This window comes from Amphibalanus amphitrite, unplaced genomic scaffold (genome assembly GCF_019059575.1).
Source record: "Amphibalanus amphitrite isolate SeventyFive unplaced genomic scaffold, NRLGWU_Aamphi_draft 000007F_arrow, whole genome shotgun sequence".
NCBI classification, from domain to species: Eukaryota; Metazoa; Arthropoda; class Thecostraca; order Balanomorpha; family Balanidae; genus Amphibalanus; species Amphibalanus amphitrite.
In genome coordinates this window covers 1,344,091-1,358,960 of record NW_024881503.1, presented here as the reverse complement: position 1 = coordinate 1,358,960, position 14,870 = coordinate 1,344,091, and the positions used below count along the sequence as shown (strand labels likewise).

At 50.2% G+C, this 14,870-nt stretch overlaps 1 protein-coding gene across 1 annotated transcript; it reads right to left on the bottom strand.

The window, feature by feature from the left end:
• Positions 1 to 8,266: 8,266 nt before the first annotated feature.
• Positions 8,267 to 14,376, bottom strand: LOC122378491 (E3 ubiquitin-protein ligase RBBP6-like). Its single transcript, XM_043359604.1, has 11 exons — positions 14,324 to 14,376; positions 13,852 to 13,905; positions 12,619 to 12,704; positions 12,267 to 12,375; positions 11,668 to 11,786; positions 10,925 to 11,079; positions 10,318 to 10,438; positions 9,563 to 9,617; positions 9,386 to 9,427; positions 8,884 to 9,115; positions 8,267 to 8,766 (listed from the first exon to the last, which is right to left on the bottom strand). The coding sequence occupies exons 2-11, from the start codon at positions 13,894 to 13,896 to the stop codon at positions 8,516 to 8,518; spliced, it is 1,215 nt and encodes a 404-aa protein (XP_043215539.1). The 5' UTR covers positions 13,897 to 13,905; positions 14,324 to 14,376; the 3' UTR covers positions 8,267 to 8,515.
• Positions 14,377 to 14,870: the final 494 nt, after the last annotated feature.

The following is a 14,870-nucleotide window of genomic DNA, read 5'->3' as shown; positions in this document are numbered from 1 at the left end:
CTCCTTTGCGCACTGACGCTTCAATGAATGATTACAAGTAGGTAATGCTTAAGTGTGTAAGGTGTATTGTGTTTGCTTAGGCATATGCATGCAATTGGGTATGCATATGCACTGGCAGATGCAGGGGGAGACATTATAGGACAAATGCCCCTCCGCGGCGCCCAAAATCGACGAATACTTTTCTTCGGAATAAAAAGAAAACAAAACTTTTATAAGGGAAACTTTGATTTCAAACTGCGCTGCAGTGTGTAAGAAATCGAAAGCCGAAGAGTTTTTGAAAATCGGATTAACTTTTTCGGCGTATGCAGGGTCCAAGACCGCCTTTCTGGATCCGCCAGTGGCATGCAGGTGCTTCAAAATGTGTTTCGCAAGAATATCTTAGGGCTTTGAAGACCAGGACATCAGTAATAAGTGCAGACACGCACAATATACGCATTTACTTGTTCAGGAAACCGTGTGTTATCGGTGATTTTAATCTCATTGGTGCGAGTTGCCCCTCTTAGATACTTTGACAACGCTAAAATCCAATGGGGCAACTGGCAAGCATCACTTATATGCAGTTATAGTTCGAGTCAACCATCACACGGGTGAAATAGCGGAAATTGAAATATCTATGGCGATTTCTCTCTTTTTGAAGGTGTTTGAATCCCTCTGAAGGTATGGACCGTGCATCGCATGCCAGAAGGTATAGTATGAGAGCTATCCGTAGAAGAATCACCGGAAAACACAAAGACTGAAACATTTCGACGATTCCAGAGGCACAGGAGTTCCTGAAAAAGGCGTTAAATGTGACGAGGTAACGATAAGAAGTCATCCTTTATCAGCTACGGCCATGTGTATTGTGTAATATATGCTGAGAATGATAGGTGACTTGATAAACACCCTCGAAGATATAGCAGTTGAAACACAACACAGAGCTCAGCCCTGCATTCGAATGAACGGGAAAGTGACTCACTACCTCCAACGAGCGTGACAGAACTTTCGTGTCTTGAGTTTGAAAGTACATGTAAAAGTAAAGCTATTTCAAAGGTAGGAAAGTAATTGCGGTGTAGACGATTTTTGCAGCTCGGCGAATATGTATGTGCTATCTAAATATGCACGTGTGTGTGTGTGTGGGGGGGGGGTTATTTCCAAGCTTGTAGGTAATGCTGATGGTAGGTAGGTATAAATCGAGGCATAGACAACATGAATTATGTTACCTGTGTTTGAGGAATAATGAAAGTAAGAACAATTTAAATATAAAAATTCTAACAACATGGCTGCACTTTTGAGCATTACACAACTATTACACAAGGCCGTTGCCGTCACTGAAAAAGGACACTGGGTGCTGTCAAACACACAACTCCAGTTTATTGAGAATCCTCATGAGCGGAGGGGGACAATGGGGAACAAACATTCGCAAAACATACGAACTTATACACAACAACAACAAATAATAGTCATGTGGCAGTCAACAGCTTTTAATTTTTTCCTAGATCTAACCCATTTCTAAAATCAGTTGTCGAAGCAAGCCAAAACATTGCTAATTCAAAACTGGCAAGCAAATAATCTAATCTATAGCAGAATTGGCGATTCGTTACGTTTTTCATCTTTGCAGCTCAACAACTTACGTTTCGTCATGAATAGGACAGGCAAGTGTTTCATATTAGGTAAATAGCGACTCTAAATGCAAACAAAACAAAGTTTCTCTATGAATCAAAGCACTAATATCCATGGCAGCGCGAACAATATTGACACACATTAAAAACGAGTGCATACATATCGTTTGCCCAAATGGGCGTCGCATCAATGCATACCGCATATCGCATACAATCAGAGGCATACAGAGCGAGTCGGCACATACGACGGACCAGAATGGCAGTGGCAGTCGGCTGCAGCGCTAAACTCAGTCACACTGTCTACCATACCATCCCCTTCGGCCCCCGAAAGAAGGAAAAGGGAGAGAGGGAGAAAAGGCAACATTCATCAAACCATTTATTGGTCAACCAGTCACTCCGAAATCCACACTCACACATGATCGGGGAAACCGCCTCCGTTCATAGCGCCAATAAAGTGTGAAAATCTTTAGTAATTTGTAAAAACTTAACTGCTTTTTAATGTAAGACCAAGGCGTCTTAACGTTTGAAGATGTCTCCTGAGAATTTGAAGAGTAGACCATGGATGAACATAGCAAGCAAAACTACAAAAACTACAAAAGCAAATCTGATCCCCCCCTAGAGCCCGTACAGCGAGGGTTAGCCCTCCCTCCCCAAAGAAAGTTTTGCGACAGTGTGAGAAAATCGGCTTTGTGTACCCTGGCGATGTCATCTTCTCTAGGGAACTCCGGAACAAATAAAGCTTGAGCGCCGCGGAAAAGCATGTTCGATCATGCCAGTATCGCTGAGCTGAACACACCGAACGTCTCTTCATCGCTCTAGTGTCTCTATCAAAAGTTTTTGTTCAAAAACTACCGGAAACCTTTCATGACCTGAGATGACCTCAGGGACATAGAGGGGGCACGGCGCAATTTCCAATTCAATGCGTCATGTTTACCTGTTACCCTATGGCTGGAGACTTCCACACGCGGGTAAGTCGCGTGTAAGTGGTTTGCGGGTAAGTTGGCGTTTATCTCGCGTTTAAGTCGGCGGGTAACTTTGCCCGGAGACTTTCATCTGCGGGTAAATAGTTTGTTCGCTAAGTTAGCGAACGAACTTACACGCGAGCCACCCCATGTATTAAGTTCGCGGGTATCTTTTCGGTGGTGCTTTTTTTGGTCCTTAGGGGGTTTTAAAAGTTTATTTCTGTGCAAATTTTATGTGCAAGTGATAGACAATAGTGCAATCATCTAGTTCTGGCTTTTTCAGCCAGTTCGGCCTAGCCGTTCGGCTGTTAAGATTAGACGAATTTGAGGTCACCTTTTCATAGTACTGAGGCCAGTTTTACCAACAGAAAAATATCCGCCTGGCGGAATTTTTCGCCTAAAGGCCGATTCACATACGGATCGAGAGCGGTAAAGCCCTATCCGCTTACGTGCTTATCGCGTTTACACTCCGTATGTGAAACGGTCTTTAGGCAAAAAATTCCGCCAGGCGGCTATTTTTCTGTTGGTTAAACTGTCCTCTGTGCTTGTTGAGGGGTTACAAATTACGTATCTCATCACTGCAAGTATCCAGATGTTTTCGACAAGTCATACATGAGTAATCAGAGCAATATTTGAGTTGACAGAATTGAGGATGTAGGACTCAAATTTTCAAATACGGAGGTATTAGTCTATTTCCATCGCACCTATCTCCTTGCCACCAGCTGCTATTTCGTAATCTTCGGGATAGTGAGATGGGATTCGTATCGCATCCGAAATAATGTGATCGTCGAGCCAGCCGGCTAGTGTCGGGCCCCTGTCGTCGCACTTCGCGTTACGTGTCAGTGGGGCGAGGACCAGCTCAGTGGAAACAATACGAGTGTCCGGTCAACAACCATGGACAGGAAGAAGAGGAGCAGAAATTTCAGTAGTAGAGACATGCATTTGTTAGCCGATGTCATGAACACTGAAGTAAAAGTCATCGAAAATAAGCGACACGATGGAAGGAGTAATGAAGAACGAAAACGGTCTTGGAAGAACATTGTTACAGCCTGTAATGCAAGGTCAGAAGAAAAATGGGACTAGAAACAGCTGACACAGCTCTGGAGAGATATGAAAAGGACGGCCAAAAAGAACCATTAGCGGTTTAAACGGCAGCAAATGGGCACTGGTGGTGGACCGGATCCTGCGCCGTTGGAACGTCAGCCACCCCCGCGACACGCACATATTAAACTGATCACTCGGTAATAATCGTCCTTTGTGTGGCATTGAATTGGACACCGACGACGCCTCACCGGTGAAGTGACGGGGCGGGGTGGGGACGGGGGGTGACGGAGACGAACCGACGAGGGCAGACGAGTAATCTGAGATACGGCTGTTGCAAGATCATGCAGTAGACTGGCGGTCGGCCATACAGAGTGAAATAACACAAGGCGATTAGCATTATTGATGCTGATTGGCACGGCTTCAAACGCTGTTCTGGTTAGGTTAATGCATCACCACATCCCATTGTTACGGCTGTACTCATTGCATGTGTAAAAACGCTGATTGGGGGCCACCGGTCCCATAAATAACGGAATTACGCACTTGTTCGTTGGACCAGCTGATCGCCGCATCCCGATCAGCTGATCGGGAAGCCCTTTAAACTGGCGTGTAAGTCGGCATTTAAATATTTACACGCGTGTAGCTACCCACCAGTTAACCGCGGATGGAAGTCCCCGGGTAAAAGTTGGTGGGCAGCTACACGCGTGTAAGGAAGTTAGCCACCAAAATAAACGCGAGTTAACCGCAAACTGGAAGTCTCCAGCCTAATTGTAAGAGTGCTTTTGGACTTTCGTCCAAAAGAAGCAGTTAAATCCCCCTCCCCCCGTTTACTTATGATGGGGAGGTGGCAAAACTGACCTGACTTTAGGACAACAATAAAAAGTAGACACACAGAATGTAAGCAATAGCTAATGAGACCCTGAAAGTTTCCAGCTTGATCTGTTCACAACTCTCGCTGCGGTGAGACTGCAATATTTATCTGAGGTTGGGTGAATCCAAGTGACCTATTGACCTGACCTTACATGACCTGAGCTTGAAATTTTAGCACATGCTGGAGACATTATGCCCCAACAGGTAGGTACTGATAGTTTGATGATAGTTTGAGTAGCCGGCATAAGAAACTGAGTAAGTACGGGGTGCAAAAACGCCCTCAGCACGGCGAGGAATAATATAGTGCTGCAATAAAGAAGTGTCTTCGCTTTCAGCAGTAGTACGAATCCACAAAAACTTTCTTTAAACTGGAATGCAGACAGCAATAAAAAGTCGAAACCCAATATTTTTTGGGGGGAGAAACCTTTAGGCCAGGGGGTATGCCTCACCCCCAATCCCCCACCCTTGCTGAGTCAAAGACCAAATTTAAAGGTCAAAAGGTCACATTAGGTCAAATTTCAAAGTTGATATTTTTGCATATAATGGGTATTGATTCGATGCAGCTCGTCACGGCGAGTCTAATGGTGGTCTTTGTTTTGCGCTACGTTGTCTAGGATTGCTAAAATTGAGCTTGAAAATTTGACGGAATCAATTTTGAAGTTTTTTAGCTATAGCTTGGCCGAAAAAATTGTTTTGATTTTATAGGGTCAAAATCCAAAAATTTCAAAATTTCGAGACAGCGGTTTAGTAGCCCTGGTAATTCTACACCTTTTATGACTTAAACATTTTTATGTATCTTCAAAGCTAGGCCTCACGACTCTTCCCGCGAAACATTTTTTTTTTTTTGGTTCGAAAATGACAAAACATGACGTCACTCTTGCGATCAAACTATCATAACCTTTAGAAAATATTTTTGGTCGCCATGTGTAAAATTGATGCCCGGGAGGGTACTGAAAGTTTGGTGACGACCGGCGCCGCGGTTCTGGAGATATAGGTATCGAAAAATCTGGAGGGGGGGCGAAAAATAGCCCCCCCCCCCCTCACCAACACCAGGGCGCGTGTTAATATGTTGTGCCCATCCTCGGGGCATGCTCAAATGCCTTCCATTGTCATCCCCACGGCCACCATGCAACACCTGGTGCCTGGCTGGGCAGCTACCGTTATGTGAGAATAGCTCCTATTGGAGCATGCTCCCGTTGTGGGTGACCGTAGGCCCAGCTGGGTGGTGTCCGGAACGCGCCTCACAAGTGATAACTGGCAACTGGGCCATATAAAGCCAGCATGGGGTCCCTGAGGGGCTACGCTTACCACTAAGGGTCTCTGGTTCCCCGCCATCAGACTTGAAAAAATACCGTTTGAAAGGTTAGCGGCATGGCCTCTACCCAGCCAGCAATTTGGTTCGGCTCAAGTCCGTTTTGCCCCGGCAGCTCCGACATGCCAGAGTTGGGGCAGTGTAAACGGAACGCCGTCATAACAGGGGGTTTGCGTCGATATGGCTCTGTTCCGGTTAGCCAGCCTTTGCCGTAGCGCTCCGGAGTTGGTATGGTTTCGGACCGCCAAGTCTGGATAAAGACCGGCTCCCTGCCAAGGCGTGCTACGGCCAGGTCCGGCTGCCTCGTAGCTACCCTAGCCCGCGCCCCGCTGGGCTATTCAGCCATACGCGCCCTGCTGGGGGGGGGGGGCAGATTCTGCCCCCCCTGTCTAACTTCCGAACCGATGGTCGTAGAAAGACGGGGAAAACGGCAATCGAAAGCTCTCAACAAGGCGGATCTTAAGAGCCCAAAATTTTTTGCTTAAGTAGGTCAGAGGTCAGGTCAAGGTCAGGTCAAGGGTACAAAATGCAAGTTTCTACAGTATCGGCCTTGCACCGTAGTTGCCGAAGAATGGACTGAGACTGATTGCCCAAAACGTGTTCTTAGACTACCAAGACAATATTCGTTGCATACAATGTCATTCAAAGGTCAAGGTCAAGGTCAGGTCAGGTCAGGTCAGGTCACCAAAAACAAAATATAGAAAAGGACATGTGCGACACATGTTTTATGGTTCATTTTACTCATAGAATTCAATAGGCACACTCAATAAGTGATATGGACCACCTCTGGATGAATTTCAGGTCGAGGTCAGGTCAAGGTCAGGTCAAGTGAGATCAAATTTTGAAGTTGGTTGTTAAGGCCCAAAAAGGTGTCTATCTGATGCAGTTTTTCACGGCGAATCGAATGGTGCTATTTTTGTTTCCGTACGAGGTCTAGAGCTTCCAAAAAAATCATTTTTCAAAAAATTTGTGTGTCGTGACGTCATAAAATTTTGAATAACTCCCACATTTTTGAACCGATTCTTCTGAAAATTGGTATGTAGATGCACATTGACCACTTCTCTGATATATATTCCGGTTTTTTCGATACACTCAAAATTTTGGATTTTATAACTATTTTTCCAAAAAAATCAGTTTTTTGAAAAATTTTGGGCCAAAATCCAAAATTTTCAAAAAACCGAGATAGCCATTTGATAGACAACGTGGAATCACGTATAACCTTTTATGTTACGTCTTGATTCCTTTAAAAATGAAGATGTTAGCGGCGTTTGAAATTTTGCCGTTTTTTAGGCGAAAATGGCGAACATGACGTCACTAAAACGTCAATTTCTCAAAAATTTTCCGACGGATTTCGTTCAAATTTTCAGGGAACGTGTCAAATTGATGTATGATAAGGTACTGAAAGTTTGACGTCGCTGGCGTAACGCGTTTAGAAGTTATTGGCGAAAAACGGGAGGGGGGGGGGCAGATTCTGCCCCCCCCCCCCAGCGGGGCGCGGGCTAGGTTATTGTGACTGAAGTACGATTGAGGCACGGCACGGCTGATCAGAGGTGCGGAGCCGGAGCCGGAGCTGGAGCCGGAGCCGCCGGGGCCGACACATTTTGCCCGGAGCCGGAGCCGATTTTTTCTCCAAAGCCAGAGCCGGAGCCGGAGCTGTCTGAAATTTCCACGGCTCCGCATCCCTGCGGCTGATGCGGCATAAGTCCGGCTGTGTTGTGGGCGAGCTCCGGGATCGTGTGTCAGCTCCAGTAGAGCTCCAGACCTTACCCGTACTTCAGCCGGGGTAATTGCCGAATCTACCCAGAGTACAACCAGATGCGGCCCAGACCAATTTCGCTGGCTGGGTAAAAGGCTGACGTAGGTCCTAAGAGGGCGGGGGCCCTCAGGCGTGGACCCCACGGAGACCCATGTGGTTCACCAAAGGCATATGCGGGGCCCTCGACATGAGGCCTTAAGAAGTCAGAGCGGGCTAAAAAAGCGATAGGGGCCCTCAAGAACCTAGGTGGGGCCCTCAGACCAGCGTTGATCAATCTGAGGCGGGGAAGGGCCCTCAGGCTGACGTGTGGCCCATCGAAGAATGACGAAGGCCCTCAGAAGCCGGTATTGCCCTCAAAGATCGCCGAAGGGCGCTCAGAAACACTTCATTTTGACTTCATTATTTTTTCACGTGAACTATTGTGAAAGTTGAAGATGCAAGGTGCACAAAAGCTGCGGATAACGGATAACCACCTGTGTGCCTAGTGAATGGCATGCCCGGTGTATCATAAAATGTTCTCCGAAAATAAGCCCGCCGTTTGTTTTCTTCCTGCGCACGATTTACGAAAAAATCGCCTCGACTTCGAACGGACAAAGGGCTCGCTAAATCCTCTCAGCTAACTCCCGTTGAGACCCTTCTTGAGAGGTGTAGAGCGCAGTCGAAGGCGCCTGCAGCCGGACGCACGCCGGGCCGTTCGCGCCACGCAGCAGGACCGATGGCAAACACGTCACACCCAGACGTTTATTGGCTCTGATCGGTGCACATCTCGGCGCCCGCCAGCCACAGCCAGTCGGCACTGCCGACCCCTCTATCACAGGACTATATCCCCCTATCACAGACGGATTACGATTATATCACAGCGGCAAGGAATCCACACATTTCAATCGACGCTCTCAAATCAGCAACGAGCAAGACACATATTCATCTACATCTACGAGCTCGGCACCAGAGATGCCACCGGCCTCAGTGGCCGGCGCTAGGCGTGCACACACATACGGTACGGCTCACAGAGCGGCCGGCCGGCCGGTCGGCAGGTGGCGCCGGGCGACCGCGCCGGCGGGCCGGCCACCGCGGGCGGCCACCGGTACTCACAGGACGCCGTGGCGGCGGCAGCAGGCGGCGGCGACCGGGCGGCGCCGGCCGGCGACGGCGGACAGGAGTCACAGGAGCCGGACAGGATGCGGGACGGGGAGATGAGCTCCAGCTCGGCGTCGGCGCAGGAGGCGTCTGCCGGGCGGCGCGACGGCGGCGTCAGAGACGGCCGGCGGGTGCGGCCGGCGCCGGGGCTCGGGAGGGCGCGGCGCAGCGGCGCGGGCGGCCGCTGCCAGCCGTCCATACCGTTACCTGAGCGAGGAGATCGTGTCGAGCGGTGCGGAGGCGGCGAGAGAGCGGCGGCACGCGCCGGCGGCCGGCGCGCCGGGGGCGGCGAGGCCGGCCGCTGCGGGCTGCCGCCGGCCGGCGAGGCGACTCGCTCCCTCTCGCGGTCTCGGACCTTCTCTGGCAGCGGCGGCGGCGGCGGCGGAGACGCCGGAGACGGAGACGGAGAGCGCGGCTGAGACTGTCTCACCGGCGACGCCTGAAACACGAACCAACGGAGGCACGTTACTGATAATGAACAGAAACGAAACATGCACATAATTAGTGGCTTCAGCAATAAATCAGATCGTCTTTCGCTGTGAACATCTATCGTCCGCTTAGATGATAGTTCCAAATGGGTATTACCGAAAATTAATTGGACGTTAAAATAAGACGTTCGTAGCATGAACTTCCAACGGATCCAAAAACACGAATGTCACAGCCCCATCAATTTCCTCCAGTTACAGTCCACCAGTGTATCGCTCCTCACCTGAATCGGCTCTTTTGGCGGCGTCTGGAAGGCGGCGGCGACCTCCGGAGCCGGAGCGGGAGCCGGAGCGGGAGCGGGAGCGGGGGCGGGGGCGGCCGGCGGCTCCACAGCCGGCGGCAGTTCGGCCGGTGGCGGGGTGGCCGCGGCCGGTGGGGGTGTCCCGGCAGCCGGCGGCGCCGCGGCGGCCGCCTCCCGCTCCCGGGCCGCCACCTCCCAGTAGTCAGTCTCCTTTCTGGCGGGGGACGGCCGCGGTCAGCACAGCTCACTGGGACCGGTAAACACCGGCAGAAGGACAATGGTACATTACCACAGCTCACTGGGACCGGTAAACACCGGCAGAAGGACAATGGTACATTACCACAGCTCACTGGGACCGGCAGACACCGGCAGCAGGACAATGGTACATTACCACAGCTCACTGGGACCGGTAAACACCGGCAGGACAATGGTGCATTACCACAGCTCACTGGGACCGGTAAACACCGGCAGAAGGACAATGGTACATTACCACAGCTCACTGGGACCGGTAAACACCGGCAGAAGGACAATGGTACATTACCACAGCTCACTGGGACCGGTAAACACCGGCAGAAGGACAATGGTACATTACCACAGCTCACTGGGACCGGTAAACACCGGCAGAAGGACAATGGTACATTACCACAGCTCACTGGGACCGGTAAACACCGGCAGAAAGACAATGGTACATTACCACAGCTCACTGGGACCGGTAAACACCGGCAGCAGGACAATGCTACATCACCGGCCACCCAAGATATCCAACGAATACACATGTTTGATTATAAATAAGACAAGCAGCGCTGGAAACTATCATTCTAGCAGGACTTACTTAGTGCAGCTTAGTGTGTTAAGTTTAGCAATTACTCCGCTGTCTAATATCGGAATGCGGAAGGCCGTGGCGCGGTACTCACTCGAACTTGACGACGCGTTTCCGGATGAATCTGTTGGGGATGATGTTATCCGGCGAGACGTCCGTCTGGTGGCACTCGGGGCATTCGCTGTTCTCCGACTCGACCAGCGCCGTGCGCAGACCTGAGGGAAGGCAGAGGTAGGGGGTTATAACGGGGTGATAGTGTCGGACGTCCACAAACCGGCGGCGGGTCTGGCACTTACTGTTGCGGCAGGGAGGGGTTACTCTACATAGTGTCAGTAGGGCAGTCAGACCGGTTGTTTTACAATTTCCCGACTCCCGAGTCCAATTTTGTGGGTGTACAGCTCAATGAACGCGCGATTAAGGGCTTACATTACAAGCAAATTGATCCTAAGGAAATGTATAATGATGAAATATATAAATGAAATATTTATAGACTGATCGTGTCAGTACCGAAAGCAGTCCTGTTGTTAACAAAAGCACAACAAAACGCAGGCTTGTCCACCAAACTTATGCCTGTCCCTTCGCGTCCGTCAGTCGAAATAAAACAATACCGTCATACGAGTCATGCACTCACCACACCCGGCCAATCACCCGACACAAAACACTCGTCACATACGCTCCCTCAAACACACTACAACACTTACATTCGTCGCAGAAGTTTTCGCCGCAGCACGGCGACATGACGGCCTCGCGGATCAGGTCCTTGCAGACCTTGCAGCAGAGGTCGTCGGGCACCTGGGGACGCGTGCTCGGAGGCGGCGTGTCCATCCGACCCTGCTGTTTATCCTTGTACGTGGAGCTGACGAGGACGGAAACGAACGGGTGCTGTTAGATGACAAACTCGGGCGTATGGTGACTAAGGCTGGCCCGCTCAACAACAGTAAATACTAAAATAGCGTACGATAAATTAACTTAAACTTAGAGCTCCCCAAGGACAAATAATAGAGTCTACTAATTAATTTAGCAAAGTCAGAAAAAAACTCGCCTCGTTACTTGGGCTTCTGAATTAATTATGAAACATTTCGTCAGCCAGTTTCCATAAAATATAAGATACCTTCCTTGGCATTCAAATAAGTTAAACAAACTACCACGCTAAAGCCCTACCAAATCTAGGATATTCCTCTAACAACCTCCAGCAACTACTTGTATCAATCCCATTTATCAGAGAATCCTTGAATTTTGAATGAACGACTTGACGCCCTGGCTTATGCCAGCGCTACGTGACATTGGCAACAAATGGACTAGGAATGCTATATCAAACGCCAGCGTTGGCGAAAAAAAAAACTTCCCAAAGACATTTATAAAGAGTGACACGACGAAAACACATCACAAAACACTCTGCGACAGCGTCGCCCGGCGACGAGCGCCGGTCGATCGCGGTACTCACTAGTCGACCCTGTGTACAGCCAGACTGCCGTCGGGCGCTATCATGGCGCCCGGCATCTTGGGGTCGTTGACGGGCACCATGAAACTGCGCGGGATGCCGGTGGCCTTCTTGACCTCCGCCTGCGGGGACAGGAGCACACGGGGTCAGACAGGCGGCCAATGAGAAACAAAGGAGAATAACATGCAAACGAGTTCAAACTATAAAGAACCAAAACAAAAGCTAGTTCAATGAAAGTTCACATTCACTAGGACTAGGCATTGGACTAGGACTTGGCGTCATATATATTTACAGTGGTCTGTGGCCCGGCAGATGCCAGAGGTGGAATAAGTAAGTTTCTTTGTTTGGGGACTCCCAGCTTTTACGAAATGTTGAACTTCCAGAGCACGACTCCTGCACAGCGTAAAGGCGAACTGCCCCGTCCAAGCAATACATCAGCTCCAATTCCTATCCAAGGCAGCGCACGAGCACTGCCGGCCTGTAGTTTATTAAGTCAGTAGTAAAAAAAAAAATATCGTATCTGCACCCACGGCCACGGCGGGCAAAACGCTGCTGATATACGGGCACCCGGCTACGAGTCCGATTGGACGGTATATACTTACCGCCGCGAGCGGACAGTTTTGTGCGTAGTGGCCGAAGTTGAAGCAGCGGTAGCACTTGTGGCTGGAGGGCGCCGGCGTCAGCAAATGGGCGCCCTTGTACTTGACGTATCTGTCGGACAGGAGGCACAGTGTTCAGTCACAAACAGTCACAGACACAGTGTTCAGTCCGCGCCAGGCGCCGGCCGCCAGCCACACGTGGTGACCGACGGCCGGCGCAACTCCAGTTACGTAACACACGATAAAGTGGTGGCGAAATGACTGAGCATACACGAAATTCTGCGACTCGAACAGTCAGCAAAAACGATAAATCACAGCTTCTACCGACACCTTACGGGTATTCGGGGTTTCTTACCTGGAAGGGTCGTACTGGCTGGTCGACTGACTCATCATGTGCTTGATCTTGTCCTCCTCTGAGCCGCCAATCTTGGTGAGATCACTCTGTCAAAGCGAAAACGCACATGTAAATGAAAACGTTGATGTAGAAGATTGGCAGCTCGCATGTATTTATATCTCACAGACAATACAACCAGTAAAACGCCTTTTGGGCGAACAGCGAGCGAGCGAGATAGTGAGCCCTGCACGTGGCGAAGGGCGAGAGGGTACTTCCAACGGGCATGTGCAAAGCACCCTTCTAACCGGTCGCTAGCGGTGTGCCCAATTTGAACGCAATCGGCCCAGCCGTTCCTGAGATCTGGAAGCGGCATTCTGCACGTGCGCACGTGCAAATGGGGTCCAAAATGACTTTTGCACTGCACCCTACTAACCGGTCTCCAACCGTGTACCAAATTTGAGCTCAATCGGCCCAGCCGTTCTCGAGATCTGGAAACGCCCCCTGCACGTGCGCACGTGCAGTAGCACCCTAACCGCAACACATGGGAATGCATTGCCTGGTGGGTGCCTACCTGTATGCCAAGTTTCAGCGAAATCGCCCCAGTAATTACCGAGTTACTGAAATGGGAACAAATTTGGCACCTCTTCTTTTTGTATTTTGCACGTGCAGTGGGGGTCACTCACATAGATCAAGAGTATCCGACCTTTGGTAGAAGGGATGCAGCTACACTATAAAAATTACCGCAAGACAATCGCTCAAGCCGCTGCTGAGATATGGGCCTATCAAAATCATTACTTTTGCAAAACTGCTTGAACACCTTTGACTTTTCACGGTCACTGAGATGTATCAAAAGTAGTCAATTACGGGGTAGAAGGGATGGGGCTACCCAGCAAAAAAGACCGCAGGCCCATCGGTCCAGCGGTTGCTGAGATATAAGCCTCTCAAAAGCGTTACAGGCCGGGCCGGGCCGGGCCGGGCCGGGCCGCTCATACTGAGATTTTTCCGTTATATTGAAAAGACTTCGCTTCGCTCGCTGCGCTCGCTCGCTCGTAATCAGCCATGAGGACGGTTATTTGTTTTGTGCCACAAAACTTAAATACCGAGTACTTTTCATGACTTGCCACGGTGAAACCTGTGTCCGACGGAAGTTGGTTGTGTCTGATAGTGTCGTCGTCCGTCGACGCGGGAAGTCCCCGACGGTCCCCACTCGGGCCCGTCCTATCCCCCACCCTACCTCAGCCGCCCATTACTCACCCCCGAGAACACAGCCGAGCCGGAGACCGCGTCACTGCTGGGCATCTGTGGCGGCTGAAACACACACAGACAGCAGCAGTTAGACGCCACGTTACGGTTCACCGACGTACTGGGACATACATCCCGTCCAATCACCGGAGTGTGCAGGTCACTTTCAGTTACAAAGCGCAATTTCTGGACGAAGAACAAAATACGATAAAATGACACCCCCCCCCCCTCCTCCCGCCCAGAGAAAAACTACAACTGCTTTGATAAACATGTTCCGTTCCAGCTTTAGGTAGAGCTGAGAGAGCTCTCTCCGCTTTCTCTTTAGCACTGGAATAGCTGATAAGTTGCTTCACCAGAGCCCCGACCGGAAACCTTGAGCGTGACGGTTTTTACTGTGAAAGTATGCTGCGGAACAGCCGGGTACCGGTTTGACCGACCAACCGACCCACCTACGGGCCAACGAACTGACCGGGACCGCACTCACCAGCACGGCAGCAGCGAACGACGCCGAAATGGTGGGCGTCTTGTTGGCGTTTGGATCCCTGTAACAGCAAAGTCAACATCAGTTGTCGTCACAAAGCCAATTTCTCCATGCACATGTATGTATATTGTATGTGACTACGAAAATTATCCGATTTCAATTACCATAGTAAGCCATCACTTTTCGAGCAAGATTGAACAGGACATTTGACGGCTAATCTGCAAATGAAAGGCTATGGTCCATGTCAAATAATGATTATATCATCCGAAGATCAGAAGCTCTTTACGTACCAGAACTTTTGACAGGTGCTCAATTGGTGGCCGGAACACGCTTTACCACCAGAGAGGTGTTCTTAGGGATCGCGTGTCGTTCTTCTTGTCCTCTGCAACAGAGGAAAGCAGGCCCCGTCGTCAACCACACACACACGGCTGCTGGACCCCGAAACACGTCACTGGATGTCGGTGGGGTCCGGCTCCAAGCAGTGGCGGATCCAGGGGGGGGGGGCAAAATGGGCATTTGCCCCCCCCCCCCAAAACGGCATAGTTTTAAC